The 14,926-nt window shown below is 34.8% G+C and overlaps 1 protein-coding gene across 1 annotated transcript in view; it reads left to right on the forward strand.

The window, feature by feature from the left end:
- LOC136042443 (transient receptor potential cation channel subfamily V member 6-like) overlaps positions 1-10,900 on the forward strand; it is a gene marked incomplete at both ends in the record, with an annotated part of 179,332 nt that extends 168,432 nt beyond the window's left edge. The window contains one exon of the mRNA XM_065727408.1: positions 10,728-10,900. Coding sequence (XP_065583480.1) covers positions 10,728-10,900 — 173 coding nt within the window. The remainder of the gene's footprint in view (positions 1-10,727) is intronic.
- Between the last annotated feature and the right edge of the window lie 4,026 nt (positions 10,901-14,926).

The raw sequence follows: 14,926 nt of genomic DNA on the forward strand, positions 1-14,926 counted from the left end.
TTATATAATCTAGTTGGTATTATAAAGCTATCCGTACTTTTCAGGATCAAAATACCATAGACGAAACTCTTTTAATTATTACGAAACTGCCTCATTGTTTTACGTTATCGTTTGCACCCGTTGCGTAAACACTTAATTCTATGTTACAGTGAGTATGGGTACACCAACTAGCGAAATTTATAAGCCCCTCAGCACTTTTCATTGTTTTACGTTATCGTTTGTACCCGTTGCGTAAACACTTAATTCTAGGTTACAGTGAGTATGGGTAGGCTACATCAACTAGCATAAGTTGCAAACCCCTCTTCACTGAAGATGATTGTAGCCTAACAGACGATTATTACTTACAAGTCCCCTGCATGTCTTACCACTGGAACCAAATTGGTCTTGCGAAAATTCACCGGAAACAAATAATAGGTACACCAACTAGCCCAAGTTGCAAACCCCTTATTGCCGAAGATGATTATGGTCTAAAAGCCGACTATTGCTTACAAGTCCTCTACTTGTCTCACAATTGGTATCGGCCTATTTTTGGTTTCGGTGTGTACCCTACTACTGAAGTTGTCAACCCCTTGATACTTTCAAACTAGTACATCTCTTGAAGGAGTTTTTGTACCAAAAAACGGATGACTTATACTTTGAGAGACTCGTCAAGAGCTATCGATTGCCGTCGAAAAAATTCTATCTGTCTTAGTTCAAAAGTTGTTTATTTTGCCGTAGGCCGACTTTCTAACGTCACCACATAGAAAGGGGCAAAGGATAAGCTCCAATTTCCTTAGCAATGACAAAACTTTTAAAGTTTAAGAGGTACATCTGATATCATTTGAATACCTCAATGCCAAGTCCGAAAAAACAAATGATAAACCCAGCCGAAATCACAAACAGAAATCGAAACAATAGATGGCAGCACTTTTCGGACCCGTGGGAAAACGCCACTTTTTTGCTTCTGTCAATCTTTCTATTTATCACTCAAAGAAGATATATTGGCTGTGGGGCCGGGAAACTACCACATATATTATCACTTAAAGATTTTAGTCCATCTTCAATTTGAAAGTGGTGCCCCTCTGCTTGCCTGCTAGAACGGAGCTTTGCACTGGAAAGCAGAAACAAGGTTTGATGAAACGAAAGCCACATGAGCAACGTGAAAACAGGCTTGCGGCTCAAAGAGAAATTACCGACAAAAAATCATGCCGAGGAATCGCAAGAACAACGTGAAAACAGGCTTGCGGCTCAAGGAGATAATGCCAAAAGAAAATGTGCCTTTCTTTACAAGAAATGCTTCATTATAAGATGACGTTACAGACCAAGACACAAATGACGACCAGGACACAGGGACACAGGGAATATAAATGACGACTGAGACATTCAAAGAGAAATTATAAGCCAGGACACAAATGACGACTGGGACACCGGGAAAAAGGAAATATAAATGACGACCGGGACACTCAAAGAGAAATTACAGACCGGGACACAAATGACGTCCGGGACACAGGCAATATAAATGACAATAAGGTAACAGGGACAAAACTACAACGGGGACACCGGGGAGCACAGGGAGGATATATAAATGACGAAGGGGATATAGGGAATATTCTATTAGCAATCACCATCAACAAAACTCAAGGGCAATCATTAGAAAAATTCGGTATAGAACTGAATATGGATTGTTTTTCCCATGGACAATTATATATTGCATGTTCAAAAGTCGGTAAACCTTACAATCTATTTATATGCATAAACTATGGGACAGCGAAGAATGTTGTATATTCGCAAGTTTTACGTAGTTAAAACATATATATATACTAGCTGTTGGGGTGGCGCTTCGCGCCACCCCAACACCTAGTTGGTGGGGGCGCTTCGCGCCCCCCCCAAGCCCCCCCACGCGCGTAAGTCGTTACGCGCCATATTAGTTACGTGCCATTGTAGTTGTGTCCCTATGTCCCACCTGTGAATATAGATATATATATATATATATATATATATATATATATATATATATATATATATATATATATATATATATATATATATATATATATATATATATATATATATATATATATATATATATATATACATATATATATATATATATATATATATATATATGTTTTTAACTACGTAAAACTTGCGAATATACAACATTCTTTGCTGTCCCATTGTCTGTGCATATAAATAGATTTTCAGGTTTACCGACTCTTGAACATGCAACATATAATGGTCCATGGGAAAACAATCCGTATTCAGATCCATACCTCATGATTCTAATGATTGCCCTTGAGCTTTGTTGATGGTGATTGCTAATCGACCATTCCCTGAGTCGCCATCGTCATTTATATATCCCCCTGTGCACCCCGGCGTCCCCTTTGTAGTTATGTCCCTGTGTCCCGGTCGTCATTTATATTCCCTGTGTCCCGGTCGTCATTTGTGTCCCGGTGTTCCAGTCTGTGATTTCTCTTTGAGTGTCCCGGGCGTCATTTATATTCCTTGTGTCCCGGTGTCCCGGTCGTCATTTATATCCCCCTGTGCCCCCCGGCGTCCCCATTGTAGTTGTGTCCCTGTGTCCCGGTCGTCATTTATATTCCCTGTGTCCCGGTCGTCATTTGTATCCCGGTGTCCCGGTCTGTATATACATTCGTTTTTTAGTTTTGTTTTTCTCCTTTATTTTTTTCCTTTTTTCTTTTTTTTCTTTTTTAGTTTATTTAGATTTTTAGATTTTTTAGTTTTTTTTATTAGTTTTTAGTTTTTTTGTAGTTTTTACCATTTTTTTAGTTTTTTTAGTTTTTTTTTTTTACTTATGTCCTGGTCGTCATTTATACTCCCTGTGTCCCGGTCGTCATTTGTGTCTCGGTGCTTTGTTGATTGCTAATTTATATTATATTTATATTTATATTTTTTATATTTATTAATATTTTTTTAGTTTTCTTTTTCTCTTATTTTTCAGTTTTTTCCTTTTTTTTAGTTTTTTCTTTTTTAGTTTTTAGTTTTTTTTTGTTTTTTACCTTTTTTTAGTTTTTTTAGTTTTTTTAGTTTTTTAACTTTTTTAGTTTTTTTATTAGTTTTTAGTTTTTTTTTTAGTTTTTGCCTTTTTTTAGTTTTTTCAGTTTTTTTTAGTTTTTAGTTTTTTACCTTTTTTTAGTTTTTTTTTAGTTTTTTAGCTTTTTTAGTTTTTTTTCTTTTTAGTTTTTTTTGTAGTTTTTACCTTTTTTAGTTTTTTTTCTTCTTTTGTATTAGTGTGAAATAATTCAGACGTCATATGCGGACAAACACGACGTCACTCGACAGACAGACAGACAGACATAACCCACAAACAACTTATTTTTATATATATTTATTCATATTTTTTTAGTTTTCTTTTTCTCTTTTATTTTTCAGTTTTTTCCTTTTTTTTAGTTTTTTCCTTTTTTAGTTTTTAGTTTTTTTTTAGTTTTTTACCTTTTTTAGTTTTTTTTAGTTTTTTTAGTTTTTTAGCTTTTTTAGTTTTTTTATTAGTTTTTATTTTTTTTGTAGTTTTTGCCTTTTTTTATTTTTTTCAGTTTTTTTTTAGTTATTAGATTTTTACCTTTTTTTAGTTTTTTTTTAGTTTTTTAGCTTTTTTAGTTTTTTTTTCTTTTTAGTTTTTTTTGTAGTTTTTACCTTTTTTAGTTTTTTTCTTCTTTTGTATTAGTGTGAAATAATTTAGTGTGACGTCACCTGATCCACAGATCCACAGATCCACACACAGACAACTTATTTTTATATATATAGATAGATATATATATATATATATATATATATATATATATATATATATATATATATATATATATATATATATATATATATATATATATATATATATATATATATATATATATATATATATATATATATATATATATATATATATATATATATATATATATATATATATATATATATCTATATATATAAAAATAAGTTGTCTGTCTGCCTGTGGGTCTGTGGATCTGTGGATCAGGTCACGTCATGTTTCGGCTGACGTCATGAAATTAGTTGCTGTCATTTTTGTTATGACGATGCTTAGTATATTGTAAAACACATTAATTTGGTTAATAATATACCATTTAAAACACCAAAATGAACATGCTGGAGTAGTCACTCGGTGAGAGAGGGTGTCAGAACGGAGAATGAAGGTCCCAGGTTCAAATCCTGGTTAGGCTAAAAAAGGTAAAAAACTAAAAACTAAAAAAAAAACTGAAAAAACTAAAAAAAGGCAAAAACTACAAAAAAAACTAAAAACTAATAAAAAAAATAAAAAAGCCGAAAAACTAAAAAAACTAAAGAAACTAAAAAAAGGAAAAAACTTAAAAAACTAAAAACTAAAAAAAAACTAAAAAAAAGGAAAAATGAAAAATAGAAGAGAAAAAGAATACGAATAAAATTAAAAATAAAAATAAAAATAAATAAAAAAGATAAAAAGCTAAAAAAATATGGTATAGATCTTAATACTGATTGTTTTTCCCATTGACAATCGTACGTTGCATGTTCGAGGGTCGGTAAACCTGACAATCTATTTATATGCAGCGACAATTGGACAGCGAAGAATGTTGTATATTCGCAAATTTTACGCAGTTAATTTGTATTTTATCTATCTATCTATCTATCTATCTATATAAAAACGAGTTGTATGTATGCATGTTTGTTTGTTTGTAAAAAGAGCGTTTGCATATGATGTCATTATTAGTACATACGGCTTTGTATATGCAGAGACAATGGGAAAGCCAAGAATGTTGTATATTCGCAATTTTTACGTAGTTTAACTCCTGCAGACGAAATGAATGCTTGCCTAAAAAATTCTAATTTATAGGCACACGTAAAAATATTAAAATTAGCTACAAATATGCGTGTCCGATTGCAAAACGATGACTCTGGTCAAACAGTAGACTCAATTTTAGGACGTATACAACTACCTGCTGATTTCTGTAATTTAGTGACGTCCAAAAATGAATTGATTGAAAAAGTATTTCCGAATATTCTAAAAAATTATAAAAATAATAAATGGCTAAGTGAAAGAGCGATTCTCGCACCCAAAAATATAGACGTCCACGAAATCAACAATATTGTTTTGAACAAGATTCGAGACCAGGCAGTCCTTTACAAGTCAGTCGACACAGTTTTGGAACCAAATGAAGCGGTTAATTATCCATCTGAATTTTTAAATTCCATAGATCCTTCAGGGTTTCCACCACACGTGCTACAACTAAAAATAGGCGTACCAATAATACTTTTAAGAAATATCAACCCACCAAAGCTTTGCAATGGCACCCGACTTGCCGTAAAAAAAAACAATGGAAAACCTAATAGAGGCCACAATCTTGACAGGGCCTTAAGAGGGTGAGGCTGTTCTTATTCCTCGCATTCCCATGATTCCAACGGATCTGCTTTTTCAATTTAAAAGATTGCAATTCCCAATTCGATTAGTATATGCAATCACCATTAACAAATCTCAAGGTCAATCATTAGAAAAATGTGGTATAGATCTTAATCCTGATTGTTTTTCCCATGGACAATTGTACGTTGCATGTTCGAGGGTCGGTAAACCTGACAATGTATTTATATGCAGCGACAATTGGACAGCGAAGAATGTTGTTTATTCGCAAGTTTTACGCAGTTAATTTGTATTGTATCTATCTATATAAAAACGAGTTATGTGGATGCATGTTTGTTTGTTTGTAAAAAGAGCGTTTGTATATGACGTCATTATTAGTACATACGGCTTTGCATATGCACAGACAATGGGAAAGCCAAGAATGTTGTTTATTCGCAATTTTTGCGTAGTTTGAAACACATATATAAATCTATCTATATTCATAGGTGGGACACAGGGACACAACTACAATGGCGCATAACTAATATGGCGCGTAACGACTTACGCGCGCGGGGGGGCTTGGGGGCGCGAAGCGCCCCACCAACTAGGTGTTGGGGTGGCGCGAAGCGCCACCCCAACAGCTAGTATATATATATAAATAAGTTGTCTGTGTGTCTATTTGTCGAGTGACGTAGTGTCATCAGGTCGTCATGTCGTCATTATGACGATGAGGTCATTAAAGGTATTTAAGACATTCGTTCACGGAAAAATGTTTAATTGTAAAATGACTGAAGAACCTACAATGTCAACAGCCGAGGAAGCTGCTCAAACAGTCTATGCCAAAAAACGTGTTGCTGATAGAGAAAGTAAGAAAAGAAAGTGTGCCGAGGAATCACAAGAGCAACGCGAAACCAGACTTGCTGCTAAAAGAGAAAGTGAAAAAAGAAGGCGTGCCGAGGAATAACAAGAACAGCAAGAAAACAGGCTTGCGGCTGATAGAGAAAGTAAGAGCAGAAAGCGTGCCGAGGAGTCACAAGAGCAACGCGAAACCAGACTTGCTGCTAAAAGAGAAAGTGAAAAAAGAAGGTGTGCCGAGGAATCACAAGAACAGCAAGAAAACAGGCTTGCGGTTGATAGAGAAAGTAAGAAAGGAAAGCGTGCCGAGGAATCACAAGAGCAACCTGAAAATTATCGCCTGGCATTCAGGTACAGCCCAGTCGATGATTATAGCTTGAGTAGATGTGTTCAGATCGGGACTATGTCTAAAATTTGTCCCTATTACAAGGCCTTGAAATTCAATGGTGAAACAATGAGAATATGTTGCGCCTCAGGAAAAGTTAAACTTCCTCTATTGGCTACACAACCAGAACCATTGAAGACTTTGCTTACTGGAACTACTTCAGAATCTAAGCGTTTTTTATCACAGATCAGAAAATATAACTCATGTTTCCAAATGACGTCGTTTGGTGCCCAAATCGAAAATCCAGATCAATCGAGTGATCTATTGTCGTATGTATAAAATAAGATTTCCAAGTTAACGTCGGAACAAAAAGACATTTATGATACGATAATGCATTGTGTCGATAACAACGTTGGAGAAATTTTCTTTTTGGATGCGCCAGGAGGTACTGGTAAAACGTTTGTGATAAAACTGATTCTGGCATCAATTCGATCAAAAAATGATATAGCGTTGGCAATTGCGTCGTCCGGAATAGCCGCAACGCTGCTGCCTGGTGGAAGAACTGCTCATTCCGCTTTGAAATTGCCTCTGAATTTGCATTCTACAGAAACTCCCACGTGCAATATTTCCAAATCATCTGGGATGGGTAAAGTATTGCAGCAATGCAAACTTATTATTTGGGACGAATGCACAATGGCACACAAAAAATCGCTCGAGGCTCTGGATCAATGTTTGAAGGATTAGCGAGGGAATTCGAAACCCTTTGGCAGCACATTAATATTGCTTGCGGGAGATTTCAGGCAAACATTACCTATGATACCTAGATCAACCCCTGCAGACGAAATGAATGTTAGCCTGAAAAATTCTAATTTATGGGCACACGTAAAAACATTAAAATTAACTACAAATATGCGTGTCCGATTGCAAAACGATGACTCTGGTCAAATATTTTCAGATCAATTTTTGGCAATTGGAAACGGAAAGCTCCCAGTAGACTCAATTTCAGGACGTATACAACTACCTGCTGAATTCTGTAATTTAGTGACGTCCAAAAATAAATTGATCGAAAAAGTATTTCCGAATATTCTAAACAATTAAAAAAATAATAAATGGCTAAGTGAAAGAGCGGTTCTTGCACCCAAAAATATAGACGTCCACGAAATCAAGAATATTGTTTTGACCAAGATTCGAGACCAGGCAGTCCTTTACAAGTCAGTCGACACAGTTTTGGAACCAAATGAAGCGGTTAATTATCCATCTGAATTTTTAACTTCCGTGGATCTTTCAGGGTTTCCACCACACGTGCTAAAACTAAAAATAGGCGTACCAATAATACTGTTAAGAAATATCAACCCACCAAAGCTCTATAATGGCACGCGACTTGCCGTAAAAAAAAAATGGAAAACGTAATAGAGCCCACAATCTTGACAGGGCCTTTTGAGGGTGAGGCTGTTCTTATTCCTTACATTCCCATGACTCCAACGGATCTGCCTTTTCAATTTAAAAGATTGCAATCTCCAATTCGATTAGCATTTGCAATCACCATCAACAAAGCTCAAGGTCAATCATTAGGAAAATGTGGTATAGATCTTAATACTGATTGTTTTTCCCATGGACAATTGTACGTTGCATGTTCGAGGGTCGGTAAACCTGACAATCTATTTATATCCAGCGACAATTGGACAGCGAAGAATGTTGTATATTCGCAAGTTTTACGCAGTTAATTTGTATTGTATCTATCTATCAATCTATCTATATAAAAACGAGTTGTTTTTAAGCGCCCCCACCAACTATGTGTTGGAGTGGCGCAAGGCACCACCCCAACAGCTGGTATATATATATATATATATATATATATATATATATATATATATATATATATATTTTATATATATATATATATATTCACAGGGAAGACGCAGGGACACAAATACAATGGCGCGTAACTAATATGGCAGCAACGACTTACGCGTGCGGGGGGCTGGGGGGCGAGTGCCCCCACTAACCAGGTGTTGGTGTGGTGCGAAGCGCCACACCAACAGCTAGTATGCTATTTAACTCCACTTCACTTCGCACACCATAGTCTCTAGCTCGTGGACAAGCAAAAACCATCCTTTCTGGCCCCAGGCAAGAGTTTTGCGGAGCTTTCCAAAATGTAATACCATAGTCATCAATCCAGCCTGAGGTCACACTTTCCGTAAAAACCCCACAGGTTAGACCCTTACCAGTTTCCAGGAATAAGCCGAGATCGGCGGCATAGGCAAAAAACGGTAAAAACCATCCTTTCCGGCCCCAGGCAAGAGTTTTGCGGAGCTTTCCAAAATGTAATGCCATATTCATCAATCCTGCCTGAGGTACACACTTTCCGTAAAAACCGCACAGTTTAGACCCTTGCCAGTTTCCAGGAATAAGCCGAGATCGTTGGCATAGGCAAAAAAAAACGGGACGAAACCAAAGTGCTGCTCTCGCAACACAATTAGCACCCACTGCACATCTAACTCATTTTTAGCCAGCAACTGCCTGGATTTGTTTTCATCGGCCTTGTCTTCCAAAGGCCATAAGGGCCGATTGTGTTATTTTTTGCCTATGTTACCTCCTGTACTAACAAGAGCTAAGTGCTCATATGGCACTTGTGACGAGGCAAGAAGAGCTAAGAGCCAAGAGATCATATGGTATGAGCTCTAACAAAATTCTATGAATCAATAGATTGATTTAAAAAGTAAAATAAGAGGCTTAATGCCGGTCAGGATTTAAAGTAAGAGCTCTGACTCACGATATTTTTCTAAATATCAAAATTCATTAAGATCCGATCACCCACTCGTAAGCTATAAATACCTGATTTTTTCTAATTTTTCCTCTCCCTTTAGCCCCCCAGATGGTCGAATCTGGGAAAACGACTTTATCAAGTCAAATTGTGCAGCTCCCTGACACGCCTATCAATTTTCATCGTCCTAGCACGTCAAATCACTGAACCCCTCCCCCCAGCTCCCCCAAAGAGAGCGAATTCAGTACGATTCTGTCAATCATGTATCAAGAACATTTGTTTATTCTATCCACCAAGCTTCATCCCGATTCCTATATCAGTCACGTATCTTAGACAGGTTTCTATTCTTCCCATCCAGTTTCATCCTGACCTCACCGCTTTAAGTATTTTCTAAGATTTCTGGTCCCCCCCCCCAACTTCCCCCCAATTACGCTTGATCCGGTTGAGATTTAAATAAGAATTTGAGTTACTCGGTTCTTCTAAATATGAAGTTTAATGAAGATCCGATCACTCCTTCGTAAGTTAAAAATACGTCATTTTTTCTTATTTTTCAGAATTAACCTCCCCCCTCCCAAAAGAGTGGATCCGTTCAAATTATGTAAATCACGTATGTCAGACTTTTACTTAATTTCCCACCAAGTTTCAACCCGATCCCTCCAATCTAAGCGTTTTCCATGATTTTAGGTTCCCCCACCCCAAACTTCCCCCAATCATACCAGATCCGGTCAGGATTTAAAATAAGGGCTTTGAGACACGATATCCTTATAAATATCCAATTTCATTGAGATCCGATCACGCGTTCGTAAGTTAAAAATATCTCATTTTTTCTAATTTTTCAGAATTAACCCCTCCCCCAACTACCCGAAAGAGAGCGGATCCGTTCCGGTTATGTCAATCATGTATCTAGGACTCGTGATTATTTTTCCCACCAAGTTTCATCCCGATCCCTCTACTCTAAGTGTTTTCCAAGTTTTAGGTTTCCCCCTCCCAACTCCCCCTCCCAGTGTCACCAGATCCTTTCGGGATTTAAAATAAGAGCTCTAAGACACGATATACTTCTAAACATCAAATTTCATTGAGATCCGATCACCCGTTCGTAAGTTAAAAATACCTCATTTTTTTCTAGTTTTTCAGAATTACTCCCCCCCCCCCCCCCCAACTACCCCAAAGAGAGCGGATCCGTTCCAATTATGTCAATCATGTATCTGGGACTTGTGCTTATTTTTCCCATCAAGTTTCATTCCGATCCCTCCACTCTAAGTATTTTCCAAGATTTTAGGTTCCCCCCCCCCCTCCAACTCCCCCCCAATGTCATCAGATCCAGTCGGGATTTAAAATAAAAGTTTTGGGACACAATATCATTCCAAACATCAAATTTCATTTAGATCCCATCACCCGCTCATAAGTTAAAGAATTTGGTTTCTATTGGTTGTTTCGTAATTATTTTTAATTTTAAGGCAATATTTGACACAGCTTATGAGCTTGGAGCCGACTTGAATATTAGGAATGCTCTTCATTTAACACCACTTACACTAGCTGCAAAACTGGCACATAAGGAAATGTATGACCACATTGTGAAGATTCAACGAGAAATATATTGGCAATTGGGTATGTTATTGATTATTTTCAAGTTATTTTGTTAACTATTTGGTTTGGCACGTATATTTCGTGCCGTATATTTCATGTATATTTGGCACGTATATTTCGTTTTGCACGCTGGAACGCAAAGAAACATATGACGCCTTTGTACAAATTCCACGAGAAATACACTTTGAATTTGGTATGTATTAATAATACTTGTCACTTCTTTTGATTTACCTTACTAAAGAATTTCAGCTTCTTACATCAAAACTTGATAGGGCCTTAAGAAATTGAGAAAATAGAAATTGAGAAAAAAAATACAGGACAGAAAGGAAAATATCAATTTTTGTGCAAAAAGAAAGAAAAGTCACAGGACTTGTAAATGCATCAACTCCTTCTTCACCTACAACAGAAAACCCGAAATGTTGTCCTTTCTACTCCAGCTGGTTTTCCGTTTTTACATAGAACAAAGACTTGGCCCAACAAATTCACAACAAACAGGGGTAGCTAACGAGTTTCAGGTAAGAATCCATAAGAGAATAGAGTAGTATTTTCTATTTTCTACTAAGTTACTGAACAAAAACCAGGCGATTCATTGTTTTTCTCCACCACCCTCTCGAAATGTCATCATAAATCACAGTAGCAGCGTCAAATGCAACCTATTAAAGTATGAATTTTAATTCGTGCTTAAATGAACCTATCAAATGAGAGAGAATTTCTACTTGAAACTGATGCAAGAGTGGTAACTCCTATCCCAATTGATCTCGATGGTAAGAATTTTCTGCACAAAAAAATTATGAGGAATTTTAAAAAATAGCCTGAAATCGGTCAAAAATGGTGTCGGACCGAAATAAGAACTGCACCATTGGAATTCTCATAACGAAACCAACTTTGGAAAATTATAGCCCCCTTATCTTGAGCAATGAGATACATAATTTTTTCTTGGAAAGATGTGATGTGTTTCTGTTGGGTGATTGCACTAAATTGGTGGTAGTAGAAAACTGGGAGAAGAAAGTAAATAGTCATGTCTAGTTCTTGTTGTAAATAAAAAAAAAAGGAATACGAAAATTATGTGGGAGTTTTGACCTGAACTGTATCTTCATATACAAGGTAGTAGAACACAACCAACTCTTGAAAAGATGAGATAACACACGTATCATTTGCAAAGTCTTTTTTTTTCCGTGAAATGATGTCAGGTTTTGGTGACTCCGTACTCTGACTTCCTGAAATGTCGTCATACTCATTGGAATGTCGTCATAAATTAGTTCTTAGAGTATTTCTTACATTATCTATATATATATATATAAAAATAAGTTGTCTGTCTGTCTGTGGATGGATCAGGTGACGTCACCTGAAAAAACTGGATCAGGTGACGTCAAAACTGAAAAAACTAAAAAAAGGCAAAAACTACAAAAAAAACTAAAAACTAATAAAAAAAATAAAAAAGCTAAAAAACTAAAAAAACTAAAAAAAGGCAAAAACTACAAAAAAAACTAAAAACTAATAAAAAAGCTAAAAAACTAAAAAAACTAAAAAAAGGCAAAAACTACAAAAAAAACTAAAAACTAATAAAAAAAATAAAAAAACTAAAAAACAAAAAAAACTAAAAAAACTAAAAAAAGGTAAAAAACTAAAAAAAATAAAAAATAAAAAAAACTAAAAAAAAAGGAAAAAACTGAAAAATAAGCTAAAATAAAGGTAAAAACCAATAAAAAACTAAAAAGAAAAAAAGGAAAAAACTAAAAAAAATTTTCATCTAAAAAACTAAAAAAAACTAAAAAAGGTAAAAACTAAAAGAACTAAAAAAGAAAAAAATAAATGACGAAACTCAAAGAGAAAGCGACCAGGACAAAGGAATGTTCGATTAGCAATCAACAAAGCACCGGGACACAGGGAGTATAAATGACGACCAGGACATAAGTAAAAAAAAAAAACTATCTATATATATAAAAATAAGTTGTCTGTGGATCTGTGGATCGTGGATCAGGTGACGTCACCTGAAAAAACTGGATCAGGTGACGTCAAAACTGAAAAAAACTAAAAAAAGGCAAAAACTACAAAAAAAACTAAAAACTAATAAAAAAAATAAAAAAGCTAAAAAACTAAAAAAACTAAAAAAAGGCAAAAACTACAAAAAAAACTAAAAACTAATAAAAAAGCTAAAAAACTAAAAAAACTAAAAAAAGGCAAAAACTACAAAAAAAACTAAAAACTAATAAAAAAAATAAAAAAGCTAAAAAACTAAAAAAACTAAAAAAACTAAAAAAAGGTAAAAAACTAAAAAAACTAAAAACTAAAAAAACTAAAAAAAAGGAAAAAACTGAAAAATAAGCTAAAATAAAGGTAAAAACCAATAAAAAACTAAAAAAAAAACTGAAAAAACTAAAAAAAGGCAAAAACTACAAAAAAACTAAAACTAATAAAAAAAGTAAAAAAGCTAAAAAACTAAAAAAACTAAAAAAACTAAAAAAACTAAAAAAGGTAAAAAACTAAAAAAAATAAAAAATAAAAAAAAACTAAAAAAAAAGGAAAAAACTGAAAAATAAGCTAACATAAAGGTAAAAACCAATAAAAAACTAAAAAGAAAAAAAGGAAAAAACTAAAAAAAATTTTCATCTAAAAAACTAAAAAAAACTAAAAAAGGTAAAAACTAAAAGAACTAAAAAAGAAAAAAATAAATGACGACACTCAAAGAGAAAGCGACCAGGACAAAAGGAATGTTCGATTAGCAATCAACAAAGCACCGGGACACAGGGAGTATAAATGACGACCAGGACATAAGTAAAAAAAAAAATAAACAAAACTAAAAAGAAGGTAAAAACTACAAAAAAACTAAAAAGAAAAAAAAACTAAAAACTAATAAAAAAAACTAAAAAATCTAAAAATCTAAATAAACTAAAAAAGAAAAAAAAAGGAAAAAAATAAAGGAGAAAAACAAAACTAAAAAACGAATGTATATACAGACCGGGACACCGGGATACAAATGACGACCGGGACACAGGGAATATAAATGACGACCGGGACACAGGGACACAACTACAACGGGGACACCGGGGGAAACAGGGGGATGTAAATGACGACCGGGACACCGGGACAGGGAATGGTCGATTAGCAATCACCATCAACAAAGCTCAAGGGCAATCATTAGAATCATGAGGTATAGATCTGAATACAGATTGTTTTCCCATGGACCATTATATGTTGCATGTTCAAGAGTCGGTAAACCTGACAATCTATTTATATGCAAAGAAAATGGGACAGCAAAGAATGTTGTATATTCGCAAGTTTTACGTAGTTAAAACCATATATATATATATATATATATATATATATATATATATATATATATATATATATATATATATATATCTATATTCACAGGTGGGACATAGGGACACAACTACAATGGCGCGTAACTATTATGGCGCGTAACGACTTACGCGCGCGGGGGGGCTTGGGGGGGGGGGCGCGAAGCGCCCCCACCAACTAGGTGTTGGGGTGGCGCGAAGCGCCACCCCAACAGCTAGTAGATTAATAAAAAAAATGATTGGCTTTACCATTCAATGAATATTTGAAAATTATTTAACTTAAGCCAATTAGTTATCAACAAAAACAAAAATTGTCCAACTAACTTTTATTTAAGAAAGTTAAAGTATATAAGCACACAAATGTGACAAAACACTAAATTTTCCCAACGTCTGTAAAATTTAGCTCTTCAATGATATCAGGTTTCAAGGCCAGATATCAGTTATTCACAGGCTTCAAGGCCAGTGTTTAATTAATATCATAAAGGACCCAAATTTCATTAACACTTGGAAGCGTCATCAAACCAGATCAGATATTGTGTTCAACTAGCAATAATCAAAGCAAAGCACAGTTTGATAAAATTCATGCCTTGATCTTGGTAAGACGGAGATGAAAAGTCGTAAGTATGACAACAGGTTAGACATTTTGGGTTGTGAGGGGGATCCAGGTTAAAGTGACAATTGGACCCCAAACTTGGGGTCCTTGACTGTAGTACAGACAAGGGAGTTATTTTTTGGCTGTGCAGCGATTAATGAAATAGCCTCATGAG

The sequence above is a fragment of the Artemia franciscana genome, unplaced genomic scaffold, assembly GCF_032884065.1.
Source record: "Artemia franciscana unplaced genomic scaffold, ASM3288406v1 Scaffold_1298, whole genome shotgun sequence".
Lineage (NCBI taxonomy): Eukaryota > Metazoa > Arthropoda > Branchiopoda > Anostraca > Artemiidae > Artemia > Artemia franciscana.